At 44.9% G+C, this 21,339-nt stretch overlaps 1 protein-coding gene across 3 annotated transcripts in view; it reads right to left on the bottom strand.

The window, feature by feature from the left end:
- SYN2 (synapsin II) overlaps positions 1–21,339 on the bottom strand; it is a 408,886-nt gene that overhangs the window by 82,394 nt on the left and 305,153 nt on the right. For all 3 annotated transcript variants that reach the window (XM_075005593.1, XM_075005591.1, XM_075005592.1), the window contains exons 6-7: positions 3,709–3,771; positions 288–430 (exon numbers count right to left, since the gene is read on the bottom strand). In XM_075005593.1, the coding sequence (XP_074861694.1) occupies positions 288–430; positions 3,709–3,771 (206 nt within the window). The remainder of the gene's footprint in view (positions 1–287; positions 431–3,708; positions 3,772–21,339) is intronic.

Genomic DNA, 21,339 nt, shown 5'->3' with positions numbered 1-21,339 from the left:
GACGTGTAGACGTTATTCATCGAAATAGACTATTTCGATGTTGGCTGCACGTGTAGACGTAGCCATTAATACAAATATTAAACAGCTGAGATGTTTACCACTTTTAATTTTTAAATGATTGAAAATGTCCATAAATAAATTTAAAACTGTATACAACATTTTCCTCCCAACCGTGCTGAAAATAGAGGACTGTTTAAAAAGAGGCATTAGATTTCAATGAAGTGAACTTGGTTGCTGCTTTGTAAATACTGAAATGAGGAAACGAAAGGAGATAATTTTTGGCTCACATGTATGCTTTGTAGTTACTGCCTATCTTTTGGATCCTGATGTCATATTTGGAGTCTATGAAGGGTTCAGTGGTGGCGTAGGTCTGCGTAAGTGCTACCACACTGGCTATGTCCTGAAAATCATAGTGGTTGTCCACCTTAACCTGTTGTGACAACACAAGCAGCATATGGAAGAGAAAAACAACAGGATCAACAGTTAGGTATGTACTGGAAAATGCAATTGTAAATGACTCTTGTGAGAAATATTAGTTTCTATAGTGTCATCCTTAAACAAACCCAAACAATAGTCAAATTATCTGATCTGTAGAAAAAGCTGTAGTGTCGAAAACAGACTATGGCAAAAATACTCCTGTAGTAAGTTGTGTACTTTCCATGCAGAAATTTAACCTCTCTGTTGTTGAAGGCACTTAGCAAGTGTTGACATTGCAGTCCACCTACTGGGTATTTAATGACCTATGCTGTACTTCTAAATAATGGGAGAGGCATACTAATGCAGATTTTGGAAAACAATGTGAAAACTGAATGTGTGCAAAAGCATTTATCTGTTCTGTGTACACAAACTTTGCATCAACCTTATTTTGAAAATATTTGGATAGTGATGAACCAGTCCTCAAAGAGCCTGTATGTTCTCAACTGAACTGAAGCTCAACAGAAGGAGAGCACACTCATCACCTGGCAAAAATACCTCAGTACCTTGAATGATAAGTCCATAGTTTCTCAAGGTGTAACCATATGTATCAGAGGAACATGAAGTGAAGTAGCTTGCACAGTGGGTCAAATCTTGCTACAACTGAAGTCTATGGGAGTTTCACCACTAAATCAGTGGGAATTGGACCAAGCAAAGTGTTAACTGTAAGTGCCTGCATTCAAAGCCAAAATGTAGCAACTTTGATGTCAAAGCACCCCAACGATATTATCACAACTTTAGCCATTTCCACCAGCTTTTACATTGAAATGAAAAGGTATCCAACAAATTGAAATGCTTTGTAGGCCAAATTCAACAGTGATTGTTAGGAACAGCTGGTCATAAAATGGGTGTAAGTGGGAAAAATTATACTGCGCTGATCTGGCATTCAGTAGGTGTGCACAAATGCAAGTAGCACTTTCCTCACAGTGACCATTATGGGATGCAGGTAAAATGTACACTGCATGTCTGTTACACTCAATTTAGTAATGCATTTGGCCAAGAGATTTCCACAGGTACTACTCTTCTTTTACATCAGGCTGAATGTACAAATATAAATAAAATGCTTTTGCATTAAAATTCTGATCTGCAAAATGGTTGAGAGTAAAAGTTGAACCTCTCTAGTCCAGCACCCTCAGGGCCTGACTGATGCCAAACAAGAGAATTTGCCAGGCCACGAGAGGTCAATATTGTCTAGCAGCATTACCACCACTTCCACTGCTCCCTGGGCTGTTTTAGGTATAAATTAGAGCTAAATAACAGCAACTCTGAGAGCCAGGACTGCGGCTGGAAACAAACATTATGGGATCATGGGAAACTTGGCCTTACTCATGACATGTGGACACGCAGCTAACTAAAATCAGGTGGGATTATGGATGTTGCCAGATGAGAACGTTGATGGACTGGAGAGGCTCAATCTGTATTACAATTTAACTAAATCTGTAAAATCACCTTCCCAGTTGTTCTTCCTGTCTATAGTTTGAATTGTGAGTTCACAATAATAGAACAATTTTTGCTATTTACTTTCCCCTATTCCAAATGACGAGAAAGTTCTGAAAAAGAACGGAAAGACATTATTTTTCTTAATTCCTTCTCTAACAATTCTAACACTGCCCACGAAAGCTTATGCTCCACAATATCTGTTAGTCTATAAGGTGCCACAAGACTTGTTATTGTTCTCAAAACTACAGACTAACTTGGCTACCTTTCTGATTCTAATTCTAACACTGTACTAATGCCAAAATCATGAAAAAAAGTTATTGTGTAAAAGCTTAAGTGGGAGTTACATGTATGTATTTGTGAACAGTATTTGGTCAATATAATAGAAAATTATGAATATATGGAAACAGATGGTGTAGAAAAAAATCTCTTTTAAGAACCAGTGTACATGGGTGAGGACAAATAATGGAGTGACTCTGATTAAAAAAAAAACAAAACTTCATAGAAAGAAGAGTTCATAAACATTACCCAATTCAACAGAGTAAGAACAACTAGGATGGTAAAGTAACAATTTGGAAAAGATCAAAAGGTTTCTGATTTTTGTTTTTAAATTTAAGCATATTTATAGACCTCTGAAGAAAAAGAGATCAGTTGCTTAAGCCAGTGTTTCTGAAACTACGTTCTGTGGAACAATGATGTTGTGTGAACACCTTGCAGGTGCGCTGTGAGCATTTGGAAAAATACACTGATGGGATATAGCTTCTGTTACAAAACCAGATACAATGTTACTTCTTCATTGCTATAATGCCTGATTAAATTACTTCATTTTGTTTTTGCTGCATATGTTACTGCTTGTTTTGGTCTAACAATTTTTTGAAGAAAATTTTCACAGATGTTCTGCATAAAAATATTATAGTTTGGTGTTCCATGGTCTCAAAAAGTTTAAGAAACACTGGCTTAAGCCAATCATCTCATGGTAAGTATGTTTAAGCAATTACATTGTTCAGTCATAGAATGTTTCTGCCTGTACCCATAATTTTTGTGGTAGGGTGAAGTTTGTTGCATACAAGAGGTTCACAGCTGTACAAAATGTTAAATATTAAAGAAAACAATTTCCTTAATAAAACCAAAATGCAAAGACTGCATATTCACATATTTTAAACAATAAAACCAATTTTCTAATATTGAATGGCTGATATGTCATTTGTGGAATTTTTGGAAATCCCAGGGATCAGTGTCATTTGATGATGACAACAATGCTCTTGTTCAATCCTTTTTCCAATGCCCACTGACATCACTGGAAGCACAACAGAGCCATACACTCAAACCACCATTGTCAGATGTAAGTCATAATGAAATTGCATCACTCAGCAGTGAAATGCAATTATCCAACTGAAACAACTGCGGGAATTCAGGAAGCTGTAGGAGAATTTATTCACTACATTCTCAGACCATTTTGCAAATCATTGTTTATAAGCCTGGCTTTGCAAGTAGTTATGCTGCAGTCAACAAAAGTATCACATAAGGTCCTGATTCAGGAGAGCATTTGCGTATGTGCTTAAGTCTATGTCTCAGTGACAGAATTTAAGCTGTTTGACGATGTAAGCATATGCTTAAGTACCATCCTGACTAAAGACCCAAGTAAGGACTCACAGAATCAGGATTCTGCACTGGAAATTTTCCAGCTCACAAGTGTTAACCCTGCTTGGAAGAAGTTTACATGTTATGATATTTACACAATTAAAATGTAGACTAGCACCAGAATTCCCCTAGCATATGTATAAATAGCACCTGCACCTTTCCCATGCCTGAATGAGCATGTCCAATCTTCACAACAACAGGAAATGTTGGCAGTGACAACTAAGAGGGGAAGAAAAAGAAAAAAAAACAATATTAATTTAACTGACCACTGAAGTCATGAACATTTTAATATTCATGAAAACAACGTCTTCTGAAGCAGCTGTTCAGCATTCATTAGTATTTTTCATCCTGGCTTTCGCATGCTTGCATATCTTCATCAATCAAACCGGTGTTTGCAAGAGCATCATCATTCTTATGTTACACTCCTCTCTTTACCATACAGCTATGCTTTTAGTTTATACAGACACAACAAAAATGCAACTTTCTATACAGATATTTAGAAGCATCCATGGATTACTCAGAGATATAACCTGAACTCAAGGCTTTGTTTAAATAGGGATGCGCCACATTGTGAATGACATGCCCATACAACAACTTCAATGATTACATAAGCAAACTTTACATTCCTTTCTTTGGATTCCATTTCAGAAACTGAAAAACTTTGAAACTCGATTTATTGCAAAAATCTGAAGAGAAAAAATTCTTCATAATAAAGAAACACCCATAATATTCTAACTCCGTTTATGCTTCCAGCATAGAGAAGAACTTTATTCATACAGCACGGTGCATTAAAAAATTGCCGCTCTCCAGTTAAAATTTATTTGGAGATGTGTGAAGAACGTGGGCCTGCCATTGATAACAGCCGTTCTCAAGTCTCCCAGCCTGATCAGATTCAGGCTGTAAAAACATCAGATCTGCAGGTGACCACACATAGCTGATAAGGTGGCTACTGCCTTTGTTAATGGCATTCTCTGTACCTGTAATATGAATTTCTAACACGATAGCTCTGGGGTAGCACCTGCACTGCTCCTCGCCTCCCTCCACACACACTATAAATATATATTTGGCTGGCAAGCTGGGGAATTTTTGGTTTTCAAACGGACAGTGATTTTAAAGCACAGGAAGAGCAGAAGAGCGAAATCCTCTTGGGAAGACCCAAACTTCATGATGAAGCAGCATGAGAAATGAAGTCCCACTTTCACGACATTCTGCATGGCCGCATCTACACTAGCAAGTCTGTATGGAAAATCAGGCCCTCTTCCAAAAGAACAAGTAGAGCATCCGCACACAAAACACGCTCTTTTGAATTTCTTCCAAAATAACGTGGTGTTTCTTCTGGAGGCCTTAGTCCGTTCCTGAACCTGGAACCCGGAAGAGAGCCTTCTTCCAAAAGAATCTTCTGGAAGAAAATGTGTGTAGAAGCTCCATGACCCATTCCTTTGAAAAACTGGGTCTCCATGGCGCTGGCCAGCTGCAGCAGAGAGACCTCCCTGCCAGCACCCAACAGGGCTCTATGGTCTCTGCCTTTGGCTGCTCTTAAAGTTGCAAGGATCCAGATACCCCAGGACAGGACGTTCAGAGCATGGAGGCAGCAAGCAAGTCCACTGCTGCAATATACGCTCCACAGCCACCCCTGTGCTGTGCAGAGCCAAAATGGCAAGCAGCCAGCCACCCCGGGACAAGCAGGGCACCCCAAGGAGCTGGCTGAGGGCACCCAGAAGCCCACCTAGGGCACAAAAAAGGGGCCCTTTCCTGGACTGAGCCAGACCTCCAGGACCTCCTGGGGCTCTGGCATGAGGAGGTGGTCCTCTGGACACAATGGGCCACTGCCAGAACCTCCTCATTCACCTGGCTGGCCACTGGCCTGGCCGCCGGAGGCCTCCTTGCTCTGACCCCAGATCAGGTTCGATTCAAATTCAAAAAACTCAGGCAGGAGGGCCTGGGATAGCGCCAGATGGTCAGGGCAGGCCCCAGCCACCTGCCCATACTATCAGGAGCTGCAGGAACCCCTTGCTGGTGAGGACAGCTCCCCATCCCACAGCATTTTGGACACTGCAGTCCCAGAGCCCCCTGCTGCACTGGAAGGGGAGCCAGGTGTGGTGAGGACCAGCCTCCACCTGACAGCCAGGCCAGTGTGCCGGACCTGAAGCCAGAGGTCCTGTATGGGAATGAGTCAACAGAGGAGTCCCTGATGATCGAGGTCGGGGGGCTTGGCCTCGGCGGGGGTGCTCTCAGCCTCCTCAAGCCAAGCCACCTTGAGTCAGGTGTCCCCTGAACTCTTCAAGAGACCCTACAGTAAGCGTGCATCACATTGTGCACCCTGGGGCTGGAGAGGGTGCCCACCCCCGGGCACACAGCCTGACCTCTGATGTCCCATCCTGGAGCACGCCCATGGCATGTGGACATGCTCCCAGGTGACACCTAGTACCTGCCCCTGGGGACAGCACTGCAAGCTGTATGTATGTGGCTGTGCCCAGCTCACCCACCACCTGCGCAGGGACTCCCCCGCACCCAGATGCCTCCCCTTGCCTGCTAGCCCATCTGCAGGGAAGTGCGTAGGGGACTCTGCCGCAGCTTGCACCATCCCCAAGGCATTGCTGAGACTATGTGTGTGCAGGGAAATCATGCCACTACTATGGGGACATGCCTGTTCCTCGGGTCATGGGCAGGGGCAGCTGCCTACAGGGGGTGTGGGGCACAGTCCCCAGGGCCAAAATAGAGGACTGACCCCCCACCTCCATCTCTCCCTGCCCCCTCCATCTCTTACAGCTGCGGAGTCTGAGGACTGGGAGAGCTCCAGCGCACCCCTTGGGCCAGCTAGCCCCGTCCAGGCTATGGAGGACTGTGGAGCCCGGGAAAGAGGGCTGAGAAGGCTGGACCAGCCCCAGCGCCAGGTCCCAGAGGGCCCACAACTGGAGGACACAACACCACAGTTGGGAGGATGAGGCTGCCACCCACACAGGTGCCCTCCACCTCAAGAACACACTGGTGGAGTGGCAGCTGGCCCTGGAGGAGACAGAGCTGGCCTGGCAGCAGAAGTCATGGGTGGAGATACTGGTCCTGCTGCAGACAGTGTGCACGGCCCTCACTGACCTGGTGGCCCAGTCTCCCATGCCCCCAGCTGCCCCTGCACCCATCCCTAACAGCTACTCTTGCACCCTCCCACCCTGAAACCCCCAAGGCCCTCACCGTGCATGTTCCAGCCGATCTCTTGCCCGCCACCCTCCAGGGCCTTGTGGCCTGTCTCCTGACCAGGAGGGTCCAGCGAGTCAGCTCCCCCTGCTGAGACAGCCAGCCCTGCTGAGGCTGAGCCCCCCATTGAGGCCAAGCCCCACAACAAAGCTGAGCCCATGATCCTTCCTCTCACCCCTACCTCCCCGCGTGCCCTGCTCCCTCCATGTCCAGCCCTCCACCCGCCTCCCTGGAACAATGTATCCCTGGCCATGTCCTGAGCACCCCCCACCCAAATTGAGATGCCCCCCTCCCCAAACCCCCTCATGTATATAGTTACCCCCCCTTGCATATATAAATAGTTTGAAGCATAGTTTTATTTTTCTAAAGTTCATAATGTTTATTGCTTGTATAGTTATGGTTATTGCTTTAGTAAAGTTTATTGTTGGCAACATCCCCCATGTCCCCTGTTATTGTGGGGGGACAGTGAGGGATGGATGGGTGGGATGTGCCTGTGAAAGGTCCCTGTGTGAGGGTCACTCTGCCTGGTAGGGGAAAGCCTCCTGGAGGGCTTCCTGGATGCGGAACCTGTTGCGGTGGACCTGGTGGTCGGGGGCTGTGGTGGACTTCTTGTATCTGGAGCTGGTCTCGGCCATCCAGCCCTTGGGGAAGATCTCCTCTCTGGCCTCAGCCAGGTTGTGGAGGGTGCAGCAGGCCCCCACAACCTGGGGGACATTCTCCACCCCAATATGAAAGTGCATGAGGAGGCACCTAATCTCTTTTTCAAGTGGCAGAAGGCACACTCAGCAGGGTAGTGTGCCCATGTGAGCTGACTAAGACCTCCTGGGATAAGAAGAGGTGGACCGTGTATGGCTGCATAAGCCAGGGCTTTGGGAAGTAGGCCAGGTTGCCCACCATGCAGAGGGGCATGGTGACATCCCCCATGGTGCACTCCTGCTGGGTGATGTCAGTCCCAGCATCCATCTTGTGGCTCCTGAAGATGCACATGTCATGTGCCCAGTCTGACCAGTCCACATAAATGTCCATGAAGCAGCCATAATGGTCCACCAATGCCTGGAGCACTGTGGTCTGGAGCCCTGATGGTGATATCATCCTAAAGCACAGGGAAAAGCCAAGGACAGCGAACCCTGCAATCAAGTCCCATATGCATACGAGCCTCTGCACTAGCACCCAGTTGATGGCTCTGACAACCTGCAGGGAACAGAGAGCAGGCAGGCTTGTGGGTGTGAACAAGAGAACCCCTGCCCTCCCATCCCCTTCCAGGACCACTCACCCTTCCCCTTTCTGGGCTACCTCCCCTTTCCCTCTCCCCCCTGGTCCCTCTGCCCCCTCACGGGACCACCCCGTGGTAGGGGGCCTGTGTAAGGCTGGAGCACCACAGTTCCCCTGGGGTAGGGATTCCCCACCCCCCTGCCCCACCACTTCACACCCTGGCCCCTGAAGTTCCCCCTTGCCTAGCAGCCCACTCCTCACCTCCCTGTGCCAGACCAGTGAGCAGAACGTGCCTTACCTCGAGGATGACGGCTCCGATGGTGTACTTGTCCACCCTGAACTGCTGCCTGATGGAGTGGTAGTTGGCCAGGGTGATGAATTTCGAAATGGTGATAGCCACGTGCTTCTCCATGAAAAGAGCTGACTGCATCTGGGTGTCCTGGCATCGGAGGACAGGGGCAAGCCAGCTGCAGAGCTCCAGAAGGTGTCCATCTTCATTCTGAAGTTCTGAAGCCAGCGTGTATCATCCCACTCAGCCAGGACCACCCAGTCCCTACAGTTGGTTCTTTTGGGATGGGTCCAGATGCATCGGATGGCCCTGGGTGGGCATGGGAGGGGCCATGATGGATTGGAACCCCCAGGGCTGGGTTTCCAGCACTGCAGGAGGTGGGTGATGGCTGCAAGCAGGATGGCCAGCAGGCTAGCCAGGGTGATCCTGCAAGGGTTGGAACCAGGCACAGGCTCAGCAGAATGTGCAGGGAGGGCCTGTTTAGAGGGGCCCTTTAAGGCAGTGCATGGCTGGCACTCCCGGAAGGTCTAGCCAGCCATACAACCCCGTCTACAGCATTTCCTGGCCTGGCCTTTAAAAACAGAGCCCATGGCTGTGTGGATGCACTCTTCCAAAAGAACGAATGGGTCTTTCAGGACACTTTTTCTGTGTAGACGCGATCTTCTGGAAGATGATCTTTTGGAAGAGATTGTCTTGAAGATTGTCTTTTGGAAGATTGCTGTAGTATTGATGAAGCCCATGTGCCTACGTTTGAAGGGAGGAAGAGAGCAGACCTACACCTCCACAAACCTCCTTAAATAAGGATATTACTAAGAAGAATAAAGCAAAGAGCTAGAAATGAATTGTACACTTCTACATCATACCTCGTAGAATTTAACAGGTGGTTTTAGGCATCCCTTTTCACAGTATCATAGAAAACTTTAATATCAACATAGAATCATAGAATTCTAGGGCTGGAAGGGACCTCTGGAGGTCATCGAGTCCAGTCCCCTGCTTAAAGCAAGATCAACCCCAACTAAATCATCTTGGCCAGGACTTTGTCAAGCCAGGACTTAAAAATCTCTAGGGATGGAGATTCCACCACCTCTCTAGGTAACACATTCCAGTGCTTCACCACCCTCCTGGTGAAACAGTTTTTTCTAATATCCAACCTAAATCTGCCACATTGTGACTTGAAACTGTTGCCCCTTGTTCTGCCATCCCTCACTACTGAGAACAGTCTCTCTCCATCCTGTTTAGAGGTCCTCTTCAGGAAGTTGAAGGCTGCTATCAAACAGAATCACAGAATCATAGGGCTGGAAGGGACCTCAGGAGGTCATCTAGTCCAGCCCCCTGCTTCAAGCAGGATCAAACCCCACTAAGTCATCACAGCCAGGACCTTGTCAACCTGGGACTTAAAAACCTCGAGGGACGGAGAATCCACCACCTCTCTAGGCAACGCATTCCAATGCTTCACCACCCTCCTGGTGAAGTAGTTTTTCCTAATATCTAACCTACACCTCTCCCTCTTCAACTTCAGACCATTACTCCTTGTTCTCTCATCTGACACCACTGAGAACAGTTTCTCACCCTCCTCATTAGAGCTCCCCTTCAGGAAGTTGAAGGCTGCTATTAAATCACCCCTAAGTCTTCTCTTCTACAAACTAAACAAGCCCAAATTCCTCAGCCTACCATCATAGGTCTTGTGCTCCAGCCTCTTAATTTTTTTGCCCTCCACTGAACCTGCTCCAGCAAATCCACATCCTATTTGTACTGGGGGGACCAAAACTGGACACAATATTCCAGATGTGGCCTAACCAGTGCCGAATAGAGGGGAATAACTACTTCTCTAGATCTGCTTGAAATGCTTCTCCTAATGCATCCTATCAAAACAAAAAGCAGTCACGTAGCACTTTAAAGACTAGCAAAATAATTTATTAGGTGAGCTTTCATGGGACAGACCAACTTCTTCAGACCATAGCCATACCAGAACAGACTCAATATTTAAGGCACAGAGAACCAAAAACAGTAAGCAAGGAGGACAAATCAGAAAAAAATGATCAAGGTGAGCAATCCAGAGAGTGGAGGGGTTGTGGGGAAGGTCAAGAATTAGATTAAGCCAAGTATGCAGATGAGCCCCTATAGTGACTCAGAATATTCCCATCCCAGCTCAAACCACGTGTTAATGTGCCAAATTTGAATAGAAAAGCCAGCTCGGCTGTTTCTCTTTGAATAGCGGTGCGAAAATTTTTTTTCAGTAACACGCATACTCGTACGTCATTAACGGAATGCCCCATTCCATTAAAATGTTGACTAACTGGTTTGTGGATCTGGAGTGTTTTGATGTCTGTTTTGTGCCCATTAACCCTTTATCTAAGGGAGTTAGAAGTCTGTCCAATATGCAAAGCATCTGGGCACTGTCCACATATCATTGTCCACAAATTGTCCACATATCTTCTCTGGAAATACCATCACTAGACCTAACCAGGTTACTCACAGAATCACGGGCACTTTCTCATGCTCCTCTACTAACATCATATATGCCATCATGTGCCAACAATGCCCAGATGCTTTGTATATTGGACAGACTTCTAACTCCCTTAGAGAAAGGGTTAATGGGCACAAAACAGACATCAACACACTTCAGATCCACAAACCAGTTAGTCAACATTTTAATGGAATGGGGCATTCTGTTAATGACTTAAGAGTGTGCGTGTTACTGAAAAAAAATTTTCGCACCGCTATTCAAAGAGAAACAGCCGAGCTGGCTTTTATATTCAAATTCGGCACATTAACATGTGGTTTGAACCGGGATGGGAATTTTCTAAGTCACTATAGGGGCTCGTCTGAATACTTGGCTTAATCTAATTCTTGACCTTCCCCCCCACCACCATCCACTCTCTGATTTGCTCACCTTGATCATTTTTTTCTGATTTGTCCTCCTTGATTACTGTTTTTGGTTCTCTGTGCCTTAAATATTGAGTCTGTTCTGCTAAGGCTATGGTCTGAAGAAGTGGGTCTGTCCCACAAAAGCTCACCTAATAAATTATTTTGCTAGTCTTTAAAGTGCTACTTGACTGCTTTTTGTTTTGATAGTATATAGACTAGCACGGTTCCCTCTCTGTTACTATTCTAATGCACCCTAGTATGTCATCAGCCTTCTTGGCTACAAGGGCACACTGTTTACTCATATCCAGCCTTTCATCCACAATAACCCCTAGGTCTCTTTCCATCTTACTGCCACTGAGCCAGTTGGTCCCCAGCCTATAACAGTGCTTGGGATTCTTCCGCCCCAGGTGCAGGACTCTACGCTTCTCCTTGTTGAACCTTCCCTCATTCTTCTTTGCTGCAAACTAAATAAGCCCAAATCCCCCAGCCTCTCTGCATAGGTCATATGTTCCAGCCCCCTAGTCATTTTGTGTAATCCTTTCAACAATTTTCTTCTTTGTAACCTTCCTTAGCAGCTTTGTCAAGCAGGTCAGCAGATCTGTTAAAATTGCTCTGCAATCAGTGTTATAGTTTAATAACACATTTGAGTTAATGCTGCTTCATCTCATATTTCTATACCCCTAAAAACAAAATCCCTACAATTGTCTTGTAAGAAGTTGCATAATAGAGTTCCTTTTTTATCTATCCCTCCACTCCCAAATAAATGTTGACCTTGATAATGGAAAGAAAACATGCACTGAAGGCCATAAAGCTTACAATAGAAGTTTGGAATGTCTTATGTAATGTTGTGTTGTGTGTCCTCTGATGAGAACGGCCAAGTCTCATATAAATAGCATAGTGAAGGGAGGCATTTTGGCACAAGCCAACAAGGTATCTAGTTAATGTTCCTTCCTTGAAAACTGGCTTCTGCTGCTTCAATCTTTAGTTGCAGCTGGGATTTCAATTTCATTATGAGATTCTTGTGAGCCTGAATGGTGTAATTATCTTTGAATACAGCAATTGTGACTTCATACTCTTTATGCAGAAAGTCACAGAGCTAGGAACAAGAACCCTAGTCTGCTGGCTCCTCCAAATTCAGAGCTCTAAAACCTAGATAATACATGCTTTCTGCAGGGAAACTCCTGGACAGGGCAGGAAGCAAGCAAATGGGTATGTTATATCAAATGACTACAATGGAATTACAAGAAAAGATGTACAATAATTAGGATTATTTTTAACCAAATAAGGCATTTCGTGCACGTCATGTTTTAGATAGTGACAGCCAACTGTCCTCTGCTATGGGGAATAAGGAATAAAAGATGTATTCAGTGCTGAAAAGTAAGAACACTTCATATACAGAGCAAAAATAGATTTGGCAGTATCCTGGAAACACAACAGGTACCTTCAAAATTTTTAGACATCCTATGCATAGCCAGGTAGCTTTATAATGTGAGTATAATCTTAATGACAACATACTGAAGTTTCACACATCTGAATAGTATTTCACATCGGCAGACTTTTTGCAGACACAGACAATAAATGTTAATCACACATTTTTATTCCCCATATTTCAGTTGATCTTTCCACTGAATGAAAATATTAACATAATTTCTTCTGTGAAAGAACTATGCATTAAAACAGAATACTTGACTTGTACAAATATGTTAAAATGTTGCAACATTTATACAACATTCAGGAAGACTTTGGCCATAGTTACGCAACTGCAAATGAAAATTTTGCAGCACAAAAAAACCCCACACTTGCCACTTTTTCTAATGATGTTTCATGGAGCAACACTTACTTTTTGGAAAAAATTGGTCATTAACAGCCTGCTTTTCAAATCTAGATGTGTGTATGTTTACATACCCAAACCCAGCAGGAACAACAAACAGGGCTGCTAACAGGGAAGTTTGCAAGGGAGTTTGTAAGAGGGAGTCCTATTATGGTTAGGAAGAAATCACATTACCTGCACCATTGCTGCTCCTGTCTCTTTCACAGAGCCAGACAGATCACCTGACCATGGATGCCTCTAGCCAGACCCTGGTATGTTTTTGCAGAGACTGTGACTCACATTTCCCACTTACAGAAATACAATAGGCTGAGAGGAGCATCCAATGTGAAAGGTGCCTGCCGGCGGAATGTTTAAGGAAACTGGTGAGAGAAGCTGCCAGAGGAAGTGGCTAGGCTGAGGAGTATCTGAGCCCATGAGTAATTCCTGGAGAATGTCTAAGTGGAGACGTCTAAGGCTGAGGTATCTATTCAGCTATAGAAGACTACTGGCACACCACTGGTGGAGGAGATGGCTCTGTGTCAGGGAGGCACTGACAGCTAGTTACTTCTTGCAGCAGGCAGTGCTTCACCCCTGCATCCAACCCTCCCACCGTGATTCTGGAGAACTGTTACGTTGCTCTGCATACCAGAGCTGAGGAATCAGCCCTTAAGGAGGAGGAGGACAAGCCATTCACCCTCAAGTCTGGGAAGACTTCAACCACCACTAGGAGGAGGAAAGAAAGCCTTAGGGTCAATCTTCTTCCGTTCTGTTTCATGCGTGCACGAAATGGCACTTTCCAGAGTCAAAGTCAACCCTGGAACTCCTTGCGAGTGGCGAGAATTAAGTAGGGTTGATGGCAGAAATATTGCCATAGACCTTCTTCCATGTAGACAACCACAGCAGTTGACTGCTAATAAGTCAATTTTAGCTATGCAATTGGCATAGTTAAAATTGTGTGCCAGAGTCAACTGCTATGTCTAATGCTGAATGTCAGGGGCTCATATCTGAGATGTTATGGAGGGACTGTTGAGGATCACCCAACCCTCTGTCTACTACCCCATGTTACTCATTCATGTGGGCATGAATGATACTTCAAGGTGTAACCCTGAGCAGAGCTGGGGGTGCGGGTGGGAGAGTTTGGAGCTCAGATGAGGTTCTCTTCAGTCCTTCCAGTCAGATCTAAAGGCTCAAGCAGAGACAGGTGCATCCTGGAGGTGAATGCATGGCTACAAAGATTGTGTCACCAACAAGCTTCCTTGACAATGGGATGTTGTTTCAAGAAGAAGGACAGCTAAGAAGAGATGGGATTCACCTGTCTGAAAAGGGTAAGAGAGTATTTGGATACAGACTGGCTAACCTAGTGAGGAGGACTTTAAGCTAGTTTTGAAGGGGGAAGATGACAAAAGTCAACAGGTAAGTGAAAACCATGGAGACCTGGGAGATAGGTCAGAAACTGGAGGGAGCAGCGGCTTATAACAGCAGGGATAAGGAAGGGACAGGCCATAACTGAGGGGGTAAAATCAAATCAGTATCTACTCTGTCAAAATACAAATGCAAGAAGTATGGGGAATAAGCAGGAAGAACTTGAAACACTAGTAAATAAACACAACTATGGCATAACCGGTATCAGAAAGACTGAGTAGATAACACACACAATTGGAATATAGGCAAAGAAAGGTACAGTTTGGTAAGGATGGCTAGGCAGGGAAAAATAGGAGGAGGTGTTGCCATATATATTAAAAATCCATATACTTGGACCAAGGTTGTGATGGGAATAGGAGACAGACTTGCTGAGAGTCTTGGACTAAGGTTTAAAGGGTTAAGGAGCAGGGGAGGTGTCATGGTAGGGGGTCTACTACAGTCCACCTAACCAGGAAGAAGAGGTGGATAAGGCTTTTTTTAAAAAAACTAACACACTTAGCAAAAGCACAAAACTTGGTGGTGACGGGGGACTTCAACTATCCAGACATCTGTTAGGGGAAGAACATAGCAGGGCAGAGATTATTCAACAATATTGTTAATCTTTCCAGCTACCAACTCAGCCCAGCAGAAGAGTCTCTCTTATTCCGAGGTCTTTCCTTCTGCACTACTTCCTCCACAAACTTTATACAATTCTGTGGTGACCTTGAAGCCTTCTTTTGCCACCTCCATCTAAAGGAATTCTTCCAGCACACCTATGAACAGTCTGACTCTCAACCCCCACTAACAAAAACAAAAGAAGAAGAACTCCATGTGGACTCCCCCTGACGGTCGCAGTGAAAGTCAGGATTTCTACGTACAATGCTTCTGCAACCATGCTCAGACTGACATTATACGCAAACAATGCCAAATGAGACACAATCTCAACTATGCTGAACGCTATGCTGTCCAGAGTCTCAAAAATAACCTCGACATAATAATCAAACCAGCTGACAAAGAGGGTGCTGTTGTCATCATGAATAAGTCAGACTATGAACAGGAGGCAGCCAGACAACTCTCCAACACCAGACCTCTCTCTGCTGATCCCACTTTGGAATTCCAAAGGCAATTACAACTACTTAAGCAACTCCCTGCTGCTACTCGGGACCTTACTCACTCAGACACACCACCTGAGTCCCAGCCTGGATTATTCCATTTACTTCCCAAAATCCACAAACCTGGAAACCCCGGACACCCTATCATTTCAGGTATTGGCACCCTTACCGCCAGACTATCCAGTTATGTGGACTCCCTCCTCAAACCCTATGCCACCGACACTCCCGGCTATCTCTGAGAAACCACTGACTTCCTGAGGAAATTACAAACATCGGAAAAATTCCTGACAACGCCATCCTTGCATGGATGTAGAGGCTCTGTACACTAACATTCCACATGAAGACAAATTACAAGCAATCAGGAATACCATCCCTGATGTCACCACAGCCAATCTGGTGTGTGACCTCTGTAACTTTGTTCTCACCCAAAATTATTTCTGATTTGGAGACAATTTATACCTCCAGATTAGTGGGACTGCTATGGGCACCTGCATGGCCCCACATTATGCTAATATATTTATGGCTGACCTGGAACAACGATTCCTTGGCTCTCGTCTCCTATTACCCTTTCTCTACTTAAGATACATTGATGACATCTTTATGATTTGGACCCATGGTACAGAGACTCTAGAAGAATTCCACAGACACTTTAACAATCTGCATCCCACCACCAATTTATGCCTCGATTACTCCACGCCAGAGATACATTTCCTGGACACTGCAGTACAAATCAAGGATGGCCTGATCGGTAACACACTGTACTGGAAACCCATTGATCACTGTACTTACCTACACGCTTCCAGCTTCCATCCTGAACACATAACTAGATCTGTTGTTTACAGTCAAGCCCTTAGGTACAATCGCATTTGCTCTGATCCTACTGACAGAGACGAAAAACTACAAGATCTTTACCAAATACTCATAAACATGAATTACTCACCAGGAGAAATAAAAAAACAAATTGACAGGGCCAGACAAATATCCAGAGCCCAACTACTCCAAGATAGGCCGAAAAAAGGCAAGAACAGAACACCAGTGGTCATTACCTACAGCCCCCAACTCAAACCACTGCCACAAATTATTAAAGACCTATAACCTATTCTTAATCAGGATGCCACATTCCAGAAGGCTCTAGGTGACAGGTCTGTTCCCTCCTACAGACAACCTCCCAACTTTATGAGGATTCTCACCAACAGCCACAGTCTATACCGGAGGAACACCACTCCTGGGACTTTTCCTTGCAACAAAGCCCACTGCCAGCTTTGTCCACATATCTTTTCTGGACATACCATCACTGGACCTAACCAGGTTATTCACAGAATCATGGGCACATTCTCATGTTCCTCAACTAACATCATATATGCCATCATGTGCCAACAATACCCAGATGCTTTGTATATTGGACAGACTTCAAACTGTCTTAGACAAAGAATTAATGGGCACAAAAACAGACATAAAAACACTCCTGATCCACAAACCTGTTAGTCGGCATTTTAATGGAGTGGGCCATTCTGTTAATGACTTAAGAGTCTGCGTGTTACTGAAGAGGAATTTTCACAGCACTCTTGAAAGAGAGGCTGCTGAACTCTCTCTTATATTCAAATTCCACACATTAACATGTGGTTTGAACCAGGATGGGAATTTTCTGAGTCACCATAGGGGCTTGTTTGCATACTTGGCTTAATCTAATTCTTGACTCCGCCTCACCTTCTGCTCCTCTACTCTCTGATTTGCTCACCTTGATAATTTTTTTTTCTGATTTGTCCACCTTGATTCCTGTTTTTGGTTCTCTGTGCCTTAAATATTAAGTCTGTTCTGGTATGGCTATAGTCTGAAGAAGTGGGTCTGTCCCACGAAAGTTCACCTGATAAATTATTTTGTTAGTCTTTAAAGTGCTACTTGACTGCTTTTTTGTTTTGATAGTATATAGACTAGCACAGCTTTCTCTCTGTTACTATTATCCAACAAGTTCTTGGAATGCATTGGAGACAATTTTTTATTTCAGAAAGTGGAAAAAGCTACTGGGGAGAAGCTCTTCTAGATATGATTTTAACAAATAGGGAGGAACTGGTCAAGAATTTGAAAGTGGCAAGCAGCTTGGATGGAAGTGATCATGAAATGATAGAATTCATAATTCTAAGGAGTGATAGAAGGGAGATCACCAAAATAAAGACACAGGACTTCAGGAAGTAGACTTCAGTAAACTCAGATAGCTGGTAGGTAAGGTCCCGTGGAAAGGAAAAACAGCTGAAGACAGCTGGCGATTTTATAAAGCGACATTGCTAAGGGTGCAAAAGCAAACCATTCATCTGCACAGGAAGGACAAAAATGTGGGAAGGGACAATGCTTGCTTAAACAGGAGATCTTAAATAACTTAAAAATCAAAAAGGAGCTGTATGAAAAGTGGAAACTAGGTCAAAATACAAAGGAGGAGTATAAATAAATAAAATGGGAATGTAGGTGCAAAATTAGAAACGCGAAATCACAAAATGAGTTCAGTCTAGCTTGAGATACAAAGGGAAACAAGAAAACATTCTAGAAGTATTTTAGAAGAAAGAGGAAGGCAAAGGACAGGGTAGGCCCATTGCTTAATAGAGAGGGAGAAACAATAACACAAAACATGGAAACGGCAGAGGTACTTAATGATTTCTTTGTGTCAGATTTCACCAGGAAGGTTGATGGAGACTGGATGCCTAATACAGTGGATGCTTGTGGAAATGGGGTAGACCAAGCAGTTAAAACAAGGAAAGAAAAAGATAAAATGTACTTAGAAAAGTTATATGTCTTCAAGTCACCAGGGCCTGATGACGTGCATCCTAGAATACTCAAGGAGATGATAGAGGAGATAGGTGAGCCATTAGCAATGCTGGTGCACAATGCTTTTTTAGAGATTATCCCCTTCCTGTCCAGAGCTGTAGTCTGGGGACAGAAAGTGGCCGAGTTATGTCAGTGGCCAGAAGCAGCCTGGAGGTGTTAGTTGCCATTTGACTCTATGCAGGCAGGAAAAGACAAGCTGCTTTCAGCCACAGGGGAGCTTGGGGGTGGGGTGGGTGGAGGAGCTCTGGAAAATCATGGGTCAGGTGATCCCTGCTACACGCCTCCCACCCCACAGCTTGCCCATGACTGGAAGCAGCTCTTGTCCTTTTCCTCACACACAGTCCTGAAGAAAAGCTGCTGCTGGCCAGTCTGGTGTGACCCTTGGCAGGTAGAAATTGCAGGTGAATCCTGTGCAAGCCCTTCCCCATATGCAGCCTCAGGAAGACACAGTAAGATACCAGAAAAGACAGGGGTCACATAGCCAAAAGCATGCACAGACATACACATTATGAATTAATGTCTGGGTATGTTTTAGGTTCAAAATTAAGCTGTGACGTATGGGGACAAAATAGCACGCATCCTACTGATTAGTAAGGTTATTCATGGTCTGGGTGTTTAAAAACTTGAATTCCTCCTCACCGTCCAAATATAAAAAAAAAAAAAATCACTCTCTGGCTGGGACCTTATTAGATAGCAACTGATTTTTATGGTTGAACCATAAACCTGTGTAATGGGGTCTATAATAGAAGGAAGGGGTCCATGTAGGCATCGTCGACTCACAGAGGTAAATGCATGGTTGCGTAGGTGATGTAGCAGGGAAGGATTTGGTTTCTTTGAACATGGGATTCTCTTTCGTGAACAGGGATTGCTGGGAAGACATGGGATACACCTAATGAAGAGAGGAAAGAGCATCTTTGCGAGAAGGCTTGCAAACCTCGTGAGGAGGGCTTTAAACTAGGTTCGTCGGGGGACAGTGACACAAGCCCTGAGGTAAGTGGGGAAGGAGGAGGGAACAATCAAGCTGGTTTCCTGGGTGAAGAGGAGAAAGTGGGCCAATCGGCCCCTTCTCTAAGATGCTTGTGCACTAATGCCAGAAGCCTAGGGAACAAACAGGAAGAATTGGAGTCAAAGAAGTACAAGGTGGTTGGAACAACGGAGACTTGATGGGACGATTTGCATAACTGGAGCACAGTCATGGATGATTATAAACTGTTCAGGAAGGACAGACAGGGGAGAAAAGGAGGAGGAGGAGTTGCGCTCTATGTGAAGGTACAGTATAATTGCCCAGAGCTCCAGTATAAGGAGGGAGAAAATCCACTTGAATGTCTTTGGGTTAAGCTTAGAGGTGGAAGTAACAGAGGTGATGTTGTAGTTGTTGTCTGCTATTGACCGCCAGATCAGGGAGACAAGGTAGATGAGGATTTCTTCAGGCAGCTAAGTGAAGCTTCCAAATCACAGGCCCTGGTTCTCATGGAAGACTTTAATCATCCGGACATTTGTTGGGAGACCAGTATAGCAGCACACAGACAATCCAGGAAGTTTTTTGAGAATACTGGGGATAACTTTTTGGTACAAGTGCTGAAGGAACCGACCAGGGGCCATGCGCAACTTGACCTGCTGCTCACAAACAGAGAAGAACTAGTAGGAAAAATAGAAGTGGGTGGAAACTTGGGCTGCAGCGACCATGAGATCATAGCTTTCAGGATCCAGACAAAAGGAAGAAGAGTGAGCAGTAACATACAGACCCTTGATTTCAAAAGAGCACACCTCGACCCCCTGAGAGAACTGATCAGCAGGATCATTGGAAAATGAAGATGAAGGGGAAAAGAGCTTGAGAGACCTGGCAGTAATTTAAAGAAGTCTTACTGAAGGCACAGGAACAAACCGTCCTGCTACATAGTAAGAAATGCAAACATGGTAGGGAACTAGCTTGGCTTAACAGGGAAATCCTTAGACAGTTGAAAGTCAAAAAGGATGCATACAAGAAATGGAAACGTGGGCAGTTAACTACGGAGGAGTATAAACATATGGCTGGAGAATGTCGGAGAGTAATCAGGAAAGCGAAAGCACAACTGGAACTGCAGCTGGCAAGGGATGTGAAGAGTAACAAGAAGGGTTTCTACAGGCATGTGAACAATAAACAGGTTATCAGAGAAGGTGTGGGGCCATTACTGGATGACAGAGGTAACCTAGTGACAGATGACGTAGGAAAAGCTGAAGTACTCAATGCTTTTTTTGCCTCAGTCTTCATGGACAAAGTCGACTCCCCCACGATGGTCCGAGACAATGCAGTATGAGAAGGTGGAGGGCAGCCATTTTGGGGGAAGGAACAAGTTCTGAGCTATCTAAAAAAACTAGATGTACACAAATCTGTGGGTCTGGATTTAATGCACCTGAGGGTACTGAGGGAATTGGCAGATGTCATTGCTGAACCTTTGGCTACTATCTTTGAAGAATCTTGGAGATCAGGAGAGATACCGGATGACTGGAAAAAGGCATACGTAATGCTCATCTTTAAAAAAGGAAAGAACAACAATCCAGAGACCTATAGACCGGTCAGCCTTACCTCAATCCCTGGGAAAATAATGGAGGGGATCCTCAAGGAATTCATTTTGGAGCACTTGGAAGAAGAGGAGAAAGTGATCAAAAGTAGCCAACATGGATTCACCAGGGGCAAGTCCTGCCTGACCAATCTGATTAGCTCCTAGGATGAGGTAACAGGCTCTGTGGACATAGGGAAGTCAATGGATGTGATATACCTTGACTTCAGCAAAGCTTTTGATATGGTCTCGCACAACATTGTTGCCCATAAGTTAAGGGAATATGGATTGGATACTTGGACTATAAGATGGATAGAAAGCTGGCTTGATGGTTGGGCCCAGCTGGTAGTGGTCAGTGGCTCAATTTCTGCATGGCGGTCGGTTTCAAGTGGAGTGCTGCAAGGCTCGGTTCTGAGGCTGGTGTTGTTCAACATCTTTATTAATGACCTGGATGAGGGACTGGATTGTACCCTCAGCAAGTTTGTGGATGGCACAAAACTAGTGGGAGAGGTAGATACATTGGAGGGTAGAGAGAGAATCCAGAGG

The sequence above is a fragment of the Carettochelys insculpta genome, chromosome 11, assembly GCF_033958435.1.
Source record: "Carettochelys insculpta isolate YL-2023 chromosome 11, ASM3395843v1, whole genome shotgun sequence".
NCBI lineage: Eukaryota > Metazoa > Chordata > Testudines > Carettochelyidae > Carettochelys > Carettochelys insculpta.
The sequence above is the reverse complement of the archived record's forward strand: the minus strand, read 5'-3'. Positions and strand labels throughout refer to the sequence as shown.